Below are 17,584 nucleotides of genomic sequence, written 5' to 3' on the forward strand. Positions count from 1 at the left end.
CTTCAGACACAAACACTTCAGTCTTTTGTCAGTAAAGACTCCTTTGGCCCTCTGAAAAAGTTTGTCTCACATCGGCCATTCTTAAGTTTGTTTCTCAAACCAAAAGTTTGGAAAGTTTGAATTGTATAAAGGCATTTTTCAAACATGGCATTCATTCGGTAAACAATGACAGTTCCAGCCACAGAATGAATGTTGTCTGTCTGTGACTCATAAATAGGTGCACACAGTTCCACTTGCTTTTATATCATACAAAATGCTGATGGATTCTTTTGGATACTTTCTGATACACCAAACTACCAGACAGGCTTGTTGGAATGTCTGGAAGATGAAAAGACTCGTGAATCGACATTTAAGTGGCATGCAAACATATTCTGTTTGTCATGATGGTCTTGCATTGATGCATTGACTTTTGAGATCTTTATATTTCCTAAAAAGAACAAGAATATGACGTCATAGTTTCTGTGGGCAATTGCTCACTTTAAGTGCATGCTTGCCTGCAAAAAGGATTGTAAGAGCTGTTGCACAGGCTATGTGCGTTTGTGCGTGTTTTAAAAATGCGTACATGCAAATGGTAGAATGGTTCAGTTATTTTCAAAGTGCGCTAGTTTACATAAGGGTAAACCACTTGAAAGAGTGCTTTTGCATAAGACATTTATACATCAGTTTGTAAGATGAAGAACACAGATGTCAAAACATCATCTATATATGGGTTAATATTTTCATTTATAGTGAGATAATTTTTTAATGTGCATCTAATTAGGCATTTTTTCAAAATTAGGATAAATGTGTTTTTTGTATGTAGCCCTAATTTTACATTTAAATCTTAGGAATTCAGCATATATGAGTCAAAATGAGCAAGTTGTAAGGAGAGCTTGTTGGCACGCTAATATGTTTGTAATCATATGGTCCTAATCTGTAAATCAAAGATTTTTTTTTCTCATTTGTTCCTGTCGTTTGTTCCTGTCGTTTTTCAACTGAGAAATGCTCTAAAGCTGTCTACTAAGGTTGAGGTTGTTCTGGTGAAAAACAAAACTAAGACAGATATACAAAAGATTTGGGCATCTTTCTGAAAAGTAAGCCACTTTTTAAACTCTCTGACATTTCATGAAGTCCCCAGAGAACACAAAAAAATCCCTTTTGTCCCCTGCCTGATGCAGACTTCAGGAAATTCCATGGTATTTCAGAAATTCCACACACTAGTGTGAACCATGCTATTTACTAGGCCATCCTACTATCCCTTTGAACAAGAAGGACAACCACTTCACCACCAAAAAAGACCCCCACCTCTCACCCTTTCCCCTCTTCTATTTATCTTGGCCCCCCTGGCATAAACCATTTCTTACACTTCAATAATAAAAAAGGAGAGGCTTTCCCTCTGAGGGACAGACAGAGTGCGCTAGACTGGCATATCAGTCAGCCAGCCCTGACAGGAGGATGGAGAGTGACAGCACTCACTCAAGGCCCTTTGGCAGCGTCACACTCCCTGACACCAAGAACACACACCTGTCAGAATCTGGGAAATTTGCCTATGTTTGTGTATGTGTGCTGGGTTGCAAGCATGTGTCATGTGTGTCTATTTGTGTGTTTTGTTTTAACATCCCACAGTTTAGGTCTGCATAATGTGTGTGTGATTGGTGGAGACTGCACACACTCATGAGTATGTGAGTGAATAGATATGTATGCAGGTGTGTGTGTTTGTGTGTATATAAGTATGCAAGCCTCCAAAAAGCTGGCTGGCACAGATACTCACACAAAAGGACATCGCACGCAAGGATCTTGGCTCGATGCCCTAAATTCTCTGAAAGAAGACTTTCACACTCTCAGGCAGCCACCCTCACAGGTTTAGATCATGTTCATGGTAACTAAGCTGCTAGCTTCCAAACAGGCTCAAGTGATCCGGTTAAACTGTGTGCCTACCAGTGGTAACAAGGGAAAAAATTGAAGAAGACGAGGATTTACGGTGTGCAGGCATAACCCTCCGGTATTTTTTCCTTAAAGCTCAAACCAATAACCCAACAGGGGTTTTCAAGCTGCCATAATCTGTCTGAAAAATCTCCAAGTACCTCACACCAGCACCTTGATCTCTAAAAATCTTTGGAAAGTCTTCTGAACATGATTCAAATGATAAATGCTGCCGCAACAGAAGCAACTCAACTGACTGAACAGCCAGTGGTTGTAAAGTTGACGCGTATCCTGTACTTGAGACACACCTTTAATAAGGACACGTAATCTACTTAATTTACTTTCTGTATTTTCTCATGTCTGCTTTTCCAGATCTTCCAAATAGATTAAATCAGTTAAACACACCACAGAGTGGCTGTAAATGAAGGTCCCTTAAATATTAATCAAATGCAGAGATTGTTGCCAAGAAGTAACAGCATGGTGGGAATGATGAGGAACCCTTAAGCAGGGTGTTCTTCAGCCACAGGCTGAAAAAAAAACACACACACACACACACACACTACCTGTATTGCTGCATGAGCAAAGGTCCTGTAAACAAATAACAACAAATAAATGTTTTATCCATATGCTGACCTGCCCCTTTGGTCACCACCAGTTTGGGTTTGCTCCGGGCACCATCCCCCTTGGTGGTGTATGCTGCCACCGTGATGGAGTAAGTGGTGTCGGGCTTGAGTCCTCCAATGACCATTTCCTTGGGGAAACAGGGAAAGACAGGAACAGGAAAATGTCAAAATGTGTCTTGAATTTTTGATGATTTGACTCCCTTTCATGCAGCTCAAACTGCCTTATCCAGAATGTCAATCTAAGCGAAGGGTCTCCTGGTCCTCTTTATCAATTTTCGCGAGGCATGCATTAAATGTAACACTTTTTCCCCCCGTGTAGTGGGAGGCCATTCCATTAAGTAAATCCTTAGAGTAGCCAAGGTAAAGAGGGGACATTTGCTATGTAAATGGAAAGAAGCCTTTCTTATTCCTTTAGCAATATTCCAATCAACAACTTAACTTTGTGATAAATGCATGCTGAATACATCCTGCCCATTCGCTGGCACTTTTTACCTCAGCCATTAAGTTTCCTTGAGTCCTCTTCAAAGAGAGGTTTCCGATCAATTCTAATGAATCTTTCAAGGGAGGAGGTTTGAACGAATGCAGAATGAGGTTTTTAACAGGCTGGTTGGCAGAGGGATGGGAGAGGTCAATAAAGGTAAATGAGCTATAAGTACTGTCTTGCGCTTGAGATGGTATTCACGTAATGCAGATAGACTGGGGTTTCAAATCTGGGTTCAAAATAAGGGTAGAATTTCTTTAACAAAAAAAAATCTGCAATTGTGAATGCTCATCAGAGATGTAATCATGGTTTTACAAAAAAAAAAAGCACAGTAATTCTAGGGAAGCAGATAGAAAATTAAATAATATAGTTTAAAAATCACGCACACACACACAAAAAGAAAAACACACACCACCAGAGCACAAGACAAAACATAATGTATCACCACACGGCATGACACAAGTAGCATTAGCATTCCAGGCACAGTGGGATGTGGATATTGCATCAGCCACCATTTTGTAGAAGCTCGCTGGCGATAGAAGTTTGTCCTTTTTTCCTTGGTGGCGTATAGAGATAGTGTAAAGGTTGGCTGGCCAGACAGCTGAGGTGAAACCTCTGAGCCACTTTGCTATTCAAACTCATTAAGATTTGGAGAGGTTGTGTAAACTGTGAATCCAACCAGGTTGATGCAATACCCACTGTTTATACCCTTTCAGCTACATAAAGCACTCAGGCAAAACTTAGTACTCACATATTCAGCTGTATCGTCCGTTTCCCACTAACCCCCCCGCCAAAGAGGAGAGTGCAGGAGAGAGAATAATATTTTTTTTAAAGAAAGAAAGAGAAAAGATAGGGAAGAAACAGGATTGTGAGAGACAGGGGCATTAGAGGTTCGGGAGCAAGGGGGTTGGTATCAGAAATAGGTCACTGGTTTTGAAAAGTCAGGAGAGAGAGAAGCTGTTTGAAGCTTATGTTATGAGGAGCAGCTGAAACAAAGCAGAGAGCTGTACGGGCCTGCCTGTGGGGCCTGGAGATGCTTAACCATGTTACTGTGCAGCTAACACTAAGCTACCTGTGTTAAATCATTGATAGCAACAGTCAGTGGTGCTGTTCAGACACAGCTTTTAAGGGTTTAATGATGAGATCATTAATAATAATAATAATTAATAACATCATTTTAAATGTACCTACAAAAATATGTAACTCAAGAAATATTTCTGCTTAGCATTCTTTGCTGACTGCTAAGTGCATGCATTCCAGCATGAATCTTATAATTTAAGTTGTTTAAGGTCATTTTACTTTAGGATTCGCGGGTCAGCTAAATTCCAGACATGTTAACATGAGGCTGGTGGCATTTGGCCCGAATGGACCCTTCATTCACGTGGAGAACATAGATTGTGATTCTCTCATTCCCAAAATATGGAGAATTTCATACAACTATTCTTTTCTGTGTTGTTTGCTCTATTGCTTCAAGGCTATAATTTCGATTTGGATGATGGCTACTGTGCTCAAGTCTCACTTTGGCAACTTTGTCAACATTGTGTCGACACAAGTTTTGTAAAATGAAAAAAAATATAGAAAGAAGGCCATTATACAGGTCTCCCTTACAATTGTAGCTGTCAGTGGATGCTGATTTTTGGTGAAATGTTTTCATGCCAATTTTACTTTTGCCCCCCAGGCAGAGAATACTATAATCAGCATTTTCTTTGAGCCTTTGGCCATGAAGGCAGAAGAGGGAGGACAAGATGAGTGAAGCTTTGATTACAGTTTTTGTTGTGGGCTGAGGGGAAAAGAATATTACAGCAATATGAAATGAAATCCAAGAGGGAAGAGCACCCACATCACTTCCCATACTCCAGAAATTTGCAAAGCCACAAAAGCAGGTACAAAGTTTGCAGTCTGTGTGGGAAAAGAAGTTTCTTTGAAATGTCCACTGAGGAGTAAATTCAGTGTAACTATATTGTTTTAACCTATTTAATTGGTGGAGTCTCTTTGAATCACAATTGAAAAATAGATAATAAATAGATAATAATAAGCAGACCTGAACATATTTGATGGAATTAAATTTTTTTTACATAACTAATTTGTACTGAGGAAACTGTGAGATGGTCATACCTGGGCATCGGCCAGCATGACGTCCTTGATGAGGGGCAGGCCCCGTGATTCTCCATTTTCCACACGTACATAGTGAACCTGGTAGCCACGGATCTGACCGTGCTGCTTGCCTGGCGTCAGAGAGCGCCACATCACCTTTAGTGCCGTGGAGTTGAGGACCTCCACCTCCACCCGCCTTGGAGGAGCCCCAGGAACTGAGGATGACAGAACAAAAGCTCAATACAGAATCGCTTTGCTATATGTGTTGCTGAAAAATTGTATCCACTATTTTCAGATACTAAGTGTGGAAAAGTAGATTTTACCCCTTCATCAAGTGCAATAAACAAACAGTACTTTGTCTCAGTGAAATTGCTCCAAATCCTTCACACTATTTGTAAGAGCAATGCTGGATTAGAGAGGCACATAAAACTGTGTCATGACATTAATAAGCCCGACACACACACACACGCCCATATACAATATACACAAATACTAGCAAGAATGATAGGGATGTAAAAAAGCAACAAACAAAAACACACTTCAGTGTCGGTCCCACAGTACCACACCCCCCAAACACACATGCACCCACCATCACCACCACCACTTCCTCCACCTTTGTCTGCTCTGTCCCTCTGCCATCAGTGAGAAGCTCTCTGTCATAATGACAGGCTTTTATGGAAGGCCTTGCTTTCAGGCCTTTTGGTGTGCCACAGACGGGCCCTTTCTAAGATGGATGTCCCATTAATAGAACTATTCCACTAAAACTGCTTCCATTTGCTCATCCACAAACACTTGAGGTCCACTTCTTCTCCCCTAAATCACAACCCCATTTTCTCTATCGTCCCCAGAATCGTGCACCAATCTTGTTTTTTTCTAAAAAAAAAAATTCTACCCTGGCTCATTTTTCTTTACGTAACACATCTCTGTTGCACATTATTTTTGTAATGACAACAGAAAATTAGCTAGAGCTATTTTCAGTGCCCTGTGGCATCCCCCCTGCAATTCCAGACACTGGTATGTTTTAAAACAGGTATGGTAAGAATTTAAGCTGCCCTCTACTGTTACTCGACCACGACTTGTACATCAGTGTAGTAAAATGCTGAAAATGCCGTGGTAATAGATGTGAAATGGATTGTGAAAGATAGAAACCAATGCCAGCAATCCGTCAATGATTCAGATGTGCTGTGACTTGCCGACATCTTTACTTGTCAGTTATGTATTTTATGGCTCAACTGCTTTTTTCCTTTTTCATTTAGTTTCTGCTATCCAACTTAGCTGTATCATAAGCAGCAGGAATGGCTTAAAGAGCATCAAAATACTGCAGCAAATGCCTTCAATTTTGTTAATAGGACGTACTGGATTTACACCCATTTTTGGCTATTAGGAAGAATCCGTTTTTATACTAAATAACAGAATTTAACTCACATTAAATTCACATCAGGGCACCTCCCACAAAGGCAAAAATGATAGCCAATTAATTTATTTAGAATTTAATATGGTGGGCGCAGCTTATAAACGATAAATCAAGTTCTTTAAAATTAAAGGTTTATTAAACTAAACACACACAACTAATGACCACTAAAAATACAAATGCTGAGTGAATGAATGCGATTATTAATTAATGCAACCATGAAAAAGTTAATACAGCCATGGATGCAGTGACAGACGAGGACCGCTGTAGGCCAGATCAAGCAGTACATGGAATTTTGTATTAACTTCACACAGGAAATAATGAAGCAATTCACTATCTAACTATAGAGATGGTAGATCCTATTTTTGATCTAACGCCTCTTAACTACTCTTATTAATCTATAGCATCAATCCCATGTCACAGGAAGAGTCGAGTTTCACGCTGTGGTTCAGAGGGACGGAGAAAAGATGATCTGGAAAGTACTTTCGCTTCAGCAGAACAGGTCAACCTTGAGTACCATGTTCAAGGGCACCACAAGAGTAGTTACCAAAGACAGGGAGGATGTCATTAATTCTTGTTCCTAAACTGTGTTTTCAAGTAAGGAGATCTGAGTTGTAAACTTAGTTGGCACACATCTGCTGGCTTAACCTCCAACCTATTGTTGCCACCATAAATATACTGACAGAAATGGCCTTGCAATGCACAGCACTCATAAATGCTTATGGCTCTCTGCAGAGCAATGGGTTACTGTTAAAAGCCTACAGATAGAGACGGGATATGGGATGTGGCAGCTATTATGAATTACATTACTTAGTTATGTTTTAATAACAACACGCTTGATTTCCCATGTGTGTTATGCATTTAAGTGTTTTCCTTTCATATGCTTTGCATGGACGGACAACAATGTTGGTATCCTCCTGAAATCATTCTACCAAGACAAAATAAACTTATTTGAAAAAGTATTCTGACGGTGAGATCCAGAATTTGATTAATAACTTATGCACATACTGCACATGCATGTGTGCAACGATTTCTTCAACTACATACACACACAAATATACATCCACTGCCAACGGCGCACTCACCATCAAACTAACAAACGGTACCTTTGTTTCTACATTACGCTTAGCCTCTACACATTAGAGATTCATGTACCGTCTTCGTCGGTGCGGCAGATCAGGGGCTCGCTCTCAGGCCCTGTCCCAATCACTGTGAAGGCAGACACGGTGATGCGGTACTGGGTCCACTTCTCCAATCTCTGCAGTTGCAGCTGCTCTTCAGTAGCAGGGACAGTGGGTTCCTCCATGGGCTCCCCGTCGTCACTGCCACCTTCTGACGGACCAACCACCTGGTAGCGCACCCTATACCCCACCAGGACACCGTTCTGACTCTTCAAAGGTGGGGGGCGCCAACTTACCAGCAGGGTGGTGGAGCTGGTGCTGCTGCACTTAATGTCTTGAGGGGGGGCTGAGGGCTCTGGTGAGGTGGAAAGGACAGGGAGGAAGGGGGGTCGAGGACGAGGAGGATGGGGAAGGGGGAATAGGGAGGGGTGAAAAACAAAATAAAAAGATGGGAGAGATAAAGAAAATGATAAAAGGATAAAAAAAAACAATAACAATAATTCAAACCAAAAATGCAAAACAAAAGCTGAGGCAAAATATGTTGAAAATAAAAATAAAATCTTCAAGCAAATGTCAACATAAGAGGCATACATGGACAATGGCACAGCCTGTGTAATAATGAATCAAGATAGCTACCCTTGTGAGATACCCAGGGACAAGCGCTGGACAGGCAGACTTATCTGTTTTTTATCTACGTTTTTTGACATGAGGAGGTATCAAGAGTTTCATGGTGTTGAATATTTCCTTGAGCGGTCATGTATCACTGAGGAAATCTATTAAACAGAGTCAGAATTTTTCAAGAAAAAATTGTCTGTATTATCCTTTTGTAACATAATTATGATCTCCTGTCCTATTCAAAACAGAAGCCATTCATTTGTCCTGCAATGTATTACAGTACAGGCGGTGGGATACTGTCTTCAGCTCAACTCATTGTTGTTCAAGCCGATACTCAATATTCTGAATCTGAGATACTGTTATCCACAATCACTGGTTTCACTGTGCAGTGTCAGATGGACAGGGTTGAGCATATCCATTGTGCATTTTATTTCAGACACTCAGCTGAGGCTTTTGTCCATAACAACTAAAAACTAGCAACCAGGTAAACATGGCTGTTACGAGCACTAAAGCTCTAATTTTCCCCTTCAGGGTCTCTGCAATTATTGTAACAACTAAGCCACTTGGCTGTCCACATGAGAATTAATAACATACTGCCATGTCTATAAAGCCAGCATAAAAATAAGAACCCTTGCCGGATATTCAAAATATGTTTAGCGATAATGCGCATTTTTTGTTCAATTTAAAAAGATTTCTGACAACATTATTTTGTCATGGGTAGCAAATAGCATCCATCTTACTCTGAAAATATAAAGAAAATGATCAATTCATAAAAAATCATTTGTAATTTGTGTATCAGGACTTTCAGCCAAACTAGCGTAAGCTAAAAAATGGTATTTTTCCTACGTATAAGCTAGCAGGGAGAAGGTGTACCTTTTCCTTTTTAATTTGTAACTGTGTAAAAGCTTTCCAACACAGTGGCTGTTATTTGTTTCTGAAGTGTTCTTCCAAAACATATTAAAACCTACACATCTGTGAACGTTCTAAATCAAATTCAATGGCTCTCACTTCTAATCTGTGCCAAGCTCTTACACAGCTTGTGCTCGTCCAGAGAGTGTGCTGTGCAAGGAGCGATAAAACGTTTCACTTCTCATCCAGAGTTTGGTATTATATGGATAAACGGACATAAATGAAAATATTTCTATCCTAGTTGGGTTTCCTCTATCACCTACGATGGCTTTGTGTCAGAAAATATTCCCTCCATCTTGGTGTGACAAACTCAATTCATTATTACATTTTCCTCTGTTATGTAAGGTAAAAATAGCACAACAATCAAAAAGAAAATGAAACGCTATCAGAAAAAAAGGCATTCCACACACAGCAACTTAAGAAAAGAACTGAAATGAAACCCATGGAAACAAACAGCATGTTCTCATTCCAAAACAGAGGCTGAAGAAATAAATTATGAACTGAAGGAGGGTACTGGGAAATGAATTTCTCTGTAACCCATGTGACTCAAAAGAAAAAAAAACAAAAAACACAACAACAGTTAAGGTTCAAAATGACAACTCATGAAAAAACATGAAAAACAGGATACTCAGCATAAACAGAAAAGAAGAACATTTGAGTTCTTAACAAAACAAACAAAAAGAAATCACAAGCATCGTTTGCATCATACGTACCTGACTCCCACAAATACTAAATTTTAGAGACTTTCTTACCACCAGCACCTGACTACAGAGCATGCTTACTCTGTAGTCAGTGAGCTGCAACACTTTCCCTCTCAGAGAACATGCCAGAAATGTTGAGATCCACCCCCCATTTTTGAATCAGTGAAGAACACCTTCAATTTTGACCCATTGAGAGTTTGTTTTGGACTCGTTTTGTGGTTATTGGGAGGGAGAGAGTTGGCTCCGTGCTGTAAGCAGGGCTGTTTAATACTCAAGTATCTTTGGGCCGGAGGGTCCACAAGACTGTGAGAGGGGAAGCCATAGGGGTAACGCTCACTCCCAAGACATTCTGTTCTTCTGCCCTTGGCCATGAACACAAACATTCATCCTTGTTAACAATTAGTTCAAATAAATCCCATTTCATAGCCCCCTGCCTATGTATCTTCATAAAGCTTACTGCCATGTTGAGAATGCCAAAACACAGGAACAGAGAAAGAATGATGAAAAGCTTGTACTGCTGGACTCATAAAAGTTAAATGATAGACTTCTGGCTGCAGTGTCACTTTGGGTAGAACAGCTTTAAAAAAAAATGAAAATAAAAAACAGGGGTTTTAGCTATCAGAAAGGCCTCCTCCCTGTGAAGACTGAATGTTCCAGCACACAACAAATAGGACAGGACCTCAGCCACAGTTCCCAAACCCTTCTCTGTGTCCAATGGGCTTATTTACTTACGGTCTTACCGGATTTTGAGCCTTTCAGCTTCTTTCCTCTGCTCATATTGTATTTGCAAACTCTCCACGTCAAAAATGATTGCTCAGTTCTCAATCTTTGTGGTGCGGAAAAGGCTGTGAATCTGACAGGGGCCAGGCTATCACAGTGCACAGGCATCCTCATGCCTGATAACGGTTTAAGACTGGCTGGGGCACAGCTTTAATAAAGTGCATATCCCATGAAGGCCAGTGGTGGGATTATGGATAGTAGAACTATACAACCACAAAAGAAGAAACTCAGCTAATGCTTCACTTGAGGTTCTTTTGAAGCTTCCCTGAAAGAGTTTCCTAAATGCTATTTGACAAATAATTAGTCATGTCTGCATTCATATCCTTCTCTTTGACTTTTAAGTCTGTTCTGATTTGACTAAGAGCTCCGGGTATAAAGTATGCAATGTCAAACACTGGTGGCATACCTAATCATGATGACTACCTTCAGATTAAAATTGCTTTCAGTGCAACATCTTCAGTGGATATAAATTGCACACATTAATGCTAACAGTTTAGCCACACAGGCCATTACACAATGCCTGTTGTCAATGCCAATGCTTCAGCTATCGGAGTCTGAGCGCGCGTTTGTGTTTGAATTGTATTTTCATCAGAGGCCACGAATGACAGGATGCTCATATTTGTAGATCATTATGGAATTAATCCCTGATGCCAAATGGCTGTGCTGTGGCTCACACAAATATTCCAATACATCTAAAAACCTCCTGCAATTACAGTAAGTGGGGGGGCTAAACTGCTTGTTTGGCTAAATACAGAGGATTTAGAATCTGCCACTTTAATTTGAGAGATAGCACTTGACTGGCTACTGGCAGGTTCTAGGTATAATCTAAATGTGTAACAAAGCCTGACAATCCAGGGGCCTGGCTCATAGCTCATCGCAAAGCATGAAATTAATTCTGACGCTATGAAATGGGATTCTTATCTGCCACTCTGGGGCCCTGCAGTCCCCTAACACCCACTCCCAGGGTCCATCTTAAGTCCTGTTAGCACGCATTGCAACTGGGAAACAGCTAAAGGAATGCTGGGAGCCCTCCCGGCTCTCGGGTTGTGGACCTACTCCGGCCACGTCTGAATGGTCTCACAAAAATGATCTTTCAACCTGGTCTGACTATGGCAGCATACCCTAAGAGGCCTTGCTTCTGAATGAGGGCTACTGTTGCCAGTAACATCTTGTGTATTTATTTCAGCCTGTTGTAATATTGACCAAAAAAGCCAATGAAACAAATGTGGTGCTCTTTGATTTGAGACCTAATTTGATGTCAATCATGACTGAGCATATAAAGAGAAAACATTTTTTTGAAGTGATTTTTCACAAGCTTTTGGCAAAGTGGTCCCCATGACAATAGCCCCTGGTAATGCTGCTTGGACTGAGCACAAACTTCAACAATCTGCGAACATTTTGTAACACAGATAATGGACAACAAAGCAAACAGGGAAATCATATTGTCTGTCTTTTTTTTTTCTTAATGGCAAAGGGTTTCAGTCTGCCAGACAATGCAATGGATTCAAATCCAGGCATGGCACTAATAATGCCAAAAGTCAATCAAGCAATATTAAAACTGTATGTATCATTGCTCTGTAATGTGTTTTGGATAAAAGAATCCAACTAACATAGGGAAAATGCATTTATTTGTTTACTATACATAAAATGTCATCTTATAAATAGTCTGCATGACTAATTCAGTCAAGCAACTAGTAAATATGGTTCCCTTATTACAGCGTAGTGTAGGATATGAGACTATTTCCTGTAATATGTACTATGTATGTGAAGGGGCATTTCTTAGTGTACACTACCATAGGTAGTTATTCACCAATGGTGTCCTTAACCTTGAGCCTACACACTCCTTGCTATTACATTGACATTTCTTTGTGTTTACCCAAAAGGTTGACAGTAGTTTACAGTAGTTTATAAAGTCTGCTTTCTCTATCCCCCCAATTCTCTGTTGGTGTTTCAGACAAACACAACAAAATGAAAAACAAATCAAAAAGAGTAACTGGATGAATACGGTTTATATGGCGAATGTTTCTGACGAGTCTTTGAGAAAAGTAATGGCAGACTGAATCCCTAAACCACACAATGACTTACCTTAAAGCACCCAAAAGATCAAGTTATTCATTGTGTTGTGTTGTGCGAAATCTTTTGCCTTGTCTGACTTAGTCTGCGATTTTTCTGACCTCAGCAATGAGAAAACCAGTGGATGCATCTCACACTTGCTTGAGCAGGGACTCTTGATAAAAGCATTAGAGAAAGACCAGGAACAAAGAGGCCTACGATCAAACCATAGAAGTAAAATGGATAGAAAAGGTAGTATCAAATTACTGTGGTGGGCAGGAAGTTACCATCATCAACCAAAAGTTATCCTTTCTATCCATTGTAATTGTACGGATCAGGCCACTGAAATGAAGAATCCCTTGACTCAAGCACAGACTTGAGAAAAGCCATCAGTTAGACTTATTCTCACCCGAGACGGGGTGAGGGCATATAAGTGCTGAGCATGCTGCTCTGGCTGCTGCACTGTAGTTGCTTGTAGCTATGGTGGACTTGGGTTCATGCAAGAACCCAACAGAAAGACAATAATAGCAGCAAGCTACTGTTTGGAGTGATGCCAAACTAATATTATTTCGGATAACCCAGAAAGTAGTTGGGGAAAAAATAAATAAAAGATCAAACTAAACATTTTTTTTTTCTTCAAAAGATTCAACATAAAAGGAAGACGACACAAAGTGAGCAAGGAGATGTCAAGCCATTCCAAGGTGAGCTTTTGTTCCATTGCACAGGGGAACAAGTGACAAAAAGAGAGAAACAGCTGGAATAGGGTGAGAGGAAGAGAGGTGTGTATCCAATCCAATCAGCTTGCGGTTTACCGGTCAAGAACAAATGCAAAAACAGAGGTAAAGAGATCACAAACACACATCGACAGGTGAAGATGTGCACAGACACTCGAGAGACGCCAAGACAGAAATGGGGCTGGATGAACATAAAGTATTTTCATGCCTGGACTGATCAAAGATCAACAGTGCAGTTATAGGTTTTCAACAGCAACCCAAGTGGGCAGGAGTGAATGCCGCATGCAACTGGCGCTCTCCTCAGTGACTCTGCACTGTCTGTGTAGCTCTGCTGCCCAGCAGTAACAAAAAGAACTGTGAGGTGGTTGTTCCAAAGTCCCCACAGCCCAGTTGTGGGGGTACAGCCAACAAGTTGCACTGGTAGAAACAGAAAATGTGTTAAAAGAAGTCTACTCCTGCCGCCATGGCTCTCCTATGTCCCAGTAAACGTCCTCTTTATCTTTGTCTGTGATTTTCTTTATACTGTATCATCAGGACCCATAATGACTGGCTCATATTAACCCCCAATCCCTTTGCGTGCAGTGTTAACTTAAAATATATGGATTTCATACCCCGTTATCCCAGACATTTATCGCACTATTAATGAGATATGATATTGCTGGTATTTTTAGCTGGTCTTAATAATTCAGTTATGTTCTTGACATCTGTAAAATAAAATAATCAGTGCAGAACTGATATACTGGAATAAATTCAGCGAGTGGCCATATAAGCTCTTTTGGTGACTGCTGATAGATCTTGTTTTTATTTGATGACTAAACTCAACCCAAAATGCCCCATCTCCAATGTGAATATAGTTCATACGAGAGCCTTGGCAGTCTTAGAGGAGAACAGACATTTTTTGTGTCTCTGTCACGTGGAAGAAAGTGCACTTGCTGTTGACAAAGAAAAGCAAATATGAACAAAAGTGAGGGGGAAATAAGGAAACTCCCAAAATTGTCAGTCCAAGTAGGCTTGATTTGTTTGAAAGTGTTGCGTACACTCATACATATTTGGCAACAGAGCCAAGTTAGAAATAACGTATATTCTAAGATGAAAAGTTTATAAAACACTGACTGTCGTGCTGTGTGACTTGATTTCAACCTTAACTCTCCACAAAATAAACCGTATAGAGGTCACTTTACATGAGGGAGAAAATACCAAAGTCATATTGTCACATTGAGGGTCACAAAATCAAGATCAGACGCAAAAATATCAAACCACAAGTGTTAGGAAGAGTTGAACAACACATTAGTTAAGTCAGTTTGTTATGTAGTTCATTTCTGAATCAGCTTAAAAGCCTGATTATTTCTGAGAAAAACACAGTCATAGCTCAAAGGGGATGATGCAGTTGATATCTGAGGAAATAAAGTTTTCAAGCTTTGGTCTAAAAAGCACATAAACTCATTAGAATTCACTTTAGTAAAGGCATAATTTAGCGGCTTTCTGGAAGAAATCTCTTTGTAATCAACCAACATAGAGAACAGGAGGGAACACTGAATAAAAGGCTACATACTGGCTTGCAAGGTCTTCTGTGATATGTCATTGGTAAAGGCTCCAATGCCTTTAGAAGAGATGGCAGCCAGGGAGAACTGGTACTCTGTGTTTGGACGGAGACCTTCCACAACGTATGAAGAAGTGGGTCCAAATGTTTTCTTCATCTGTTGACAGAGAGTAAAGTTATTGACAACTCTGATTTATGATGATATTACAGACATGCAATGTTGGATCATTATATAAACCTCTCAGTTCAAATCCGAATCAAAACACTGAAATTCTTGCCTGATTGCCAAAACTGCCTTCCATGTAGCGAAGTTCATAGTTTATAATTCCTTCTTTCTCATAGGCAGGTTCCCAGGTCAGTTCGATGCTGGTGTCAGAGACAGCACCAACCTGGAATTTGGATGGCTGACCTGGAACTGAAGAACATGGCAAAAGACATTTTTGACATGGAACATGGCATGGAAACTAAAATCATCCACATGCAAACGATACCGTTCAATCACCACTGGAAAGTGTTTCTTTTTCCTCCTACTGTGATATCTTAACAAAAGAGCACATTGTCATCCACACACTAACATGATAAGGATAAAGAGATTTGGCATAAAATGACTGCAGATTAGATGGACATGGCAGACAGCAATAGATTATAGTGAAGTATAACAGTAGTGCTCTACTTATTGTGATGTCTCTGAAGTTGGACATGTCTCTTTGCCCTTGCATGGATGGACTGATTTGCTTAGCTCTGAAGCTGATCCTGATGAGTTCATAGATGTTGATTCTTTCTCAAATTTGGCTGTTTTTTCAGACTGTCATGATCAAACAGACTTTTGTCATTATTTGCAGAGGCCGCAGATGTGTGGGTGAACCTTGCACAGCAGGAGGGAAAACTTGTCTCTTTGGCAGCAGGCACAGTGTGTTTAAAGTTTCAGAACGAACAGCTGAAGATGTTCTTCACTGGTTGTCAAAGTCTTCAACTTCAACAAAAGACTCGATAACAGGTTTAGCACCTGATTTCTGTTACACTTGCTAAGTGCATATTCCAAAATTTACAGACATGAAATTCAATGAAAGCAATGGAAGAAAATAATATTTCAACACCAGTAAAAAAGTTGAAATCAGTTCTCATATCCTTACCTCCTTGCAGTACTTTGACATGGATGGGCTCTGAGAAGGGTCCATCTCCTACAGAAGTGAATGCTAGGACTTTAATTGTGTATGTCTCTTGAGGAACTAGGCTCTGGATAGTTGTGATGATGCTGTCCTGGACATTATGGATCTGCCAGAGGCTCATGGGCTGGGAATCGTCCATCGTGTAATATACGCGATAGCCCTTGATCTGCCCATTGGGCTCCTCGGGCTCTTCCCAGCGTACCATCATGGTGTTTTGGGATATGATCTGAGCCTGGATGTTTCGAGGTGGACTGGCAGGGGCCTGTTCGCCAGTCCTGGTTTCTACTGGCTCACTGGGTGGACCCTGGCCAATTGTGTTGACGGCTGAGACACGGATTTCATACTCTGTGTTAGGGTAGAGGCCACCAATGCTGTAACGTGTGGTGGTGATGTCGTCCACCGTCTCATACTTGCTGTCTGGAGACTTGGCCCTATACTGAATGATATAGTAAGTCACTGGGTCTGGGTTGCCTGAGTCCCAGGTAATGGTCACACTTGTGGCAGTGGTTTCAGTAACCACTGGTGTACCTGGAGGCTTGGGGAGAGCTGTTATGGTGATAGAAGAGGGAAGAAAGAGGAGGCAATCATTCATCATCACAGTAACTGATTGAAGAGCTTTATAGCAAAAAAAGGAAAACTTGGGAAATCTTTCACAATGTGCCATGGACACTATAGCAATATGCATTGTGTTGCAGTCTTCTGTACATTTCAAACTTAACCGAAGTTAATCTTCACAAGTACCCTTCTTCACAGTTCTCTCTTACATTTGACAGTGATCTGCGCCACAGCTTCAATGATGCCGAGGCTGCTCATGGCCACGCAGGTGTAGTTGGCTGATTCACGGACACTGCTCAGCTCAAGAACATTCCTGCCCACTGGCATCTCATCCTCCGGTGTCAAGTCCTCTGAGTTCAGCATCCACTTGACGTAAGGCATGGGCGACCCCACTGCCACACACGTTATGTTCACACTGCCACCGGGCATAATTTCCTGACTCGTTGGTGGAATGGAGAAGCGAGGAGGCACCCGCCGGACTGGGAGAAGGCATGAGGAAGGGGAGAGGATGACAAAAGAGGGCAAGGGAATCAGAAAAAGAGAAAGAGAGAGGTAACAAGAGAGGCAGATGAAAATGGACCCTTCTCAAGGAAATACTTAACACAAAAGGTTCAACATAGTAAATGTGAACTGAAACACAATATAAAAGAAGTAGACTTTTCAAAACATAAAAATATACAAATAATGAGAAGGAACTAAACTAACAGAACTGCTTCAACAACAATGTAGATTAACAATAAAGCAACGATTCATAGCAACAAGGTTCCATTGACCAATATTTGACCCATCACAGCACAATTAAAGACACAAAAATCTATTACGAGTTTCTCATCTTTGGAACTGAACTGCTGACATATATGCTACTGCGACAGAACTTGATCACCAAGTATGAAAGTG

At 40.7% G+C, this 17,584-nt stretch overlaps 1 protein-coding gene across 1 annotated transcript in view; it reads right to left on the reverse strand.

Moving 5' to 3' along the window:
• Positions 1-17,584, reverse strand: part of ptprsa (protein tyrosine phosphatase receptor type Sa) — a 128,669-nt gene that overhangs the window by 45,367 nt on the left and 65,718 nt on the right. Inside the window, exons 8-15 of the mRNA XM_070832221.1 lie at positions 16,897-17,166; positions 16,097-16,678; positions 15,242-15,378; positions 14,976-15,120; positions 7,667-7,987; positions 5,122-5,315; positions 3,758-3,784; positions 2,536-2,653 (exon numbers count right to left, since the gene is read on the reverse strand). Of these exons, the coding sequence (XP_070688322.1) occupies positions 2,536-2,653; positions 3,758-3,784; positions 5,122-5,315; positions 7,667-7,987; positions 14,976-15,120; positions 15,242-15,378; positions 16,097-16,678; positions 16,897-17,166 (1,794 nt within the window). The remainder of the gene's footprint in view (positions 1-2,535; positions 2,654-3,757; positions 3,785-5,121; positions 5,316-7,666; positions 7,988-14,975; positions 15,121-15,241; positions 15,379-16,096; positions 16,679-16,896; positions 17,167-17,584) is intronic.

This window comes from Pempheris klunzingeri, chromosome 6 (genome assembly GCF_042242105.1).
Source record: "Pempheris klunzingeri isolate RE-2024b chromosome 6, fPemKlu1.hap1, whole genome shotgun sequence".
In the NCBI taxonomy this organism is placed as follows: Eukaryota; Metazoa; Chordata; class Actinopteri; order Acropomatiformes; family Pempheridae; genus Pempheris; species Pempheris klunzingeri.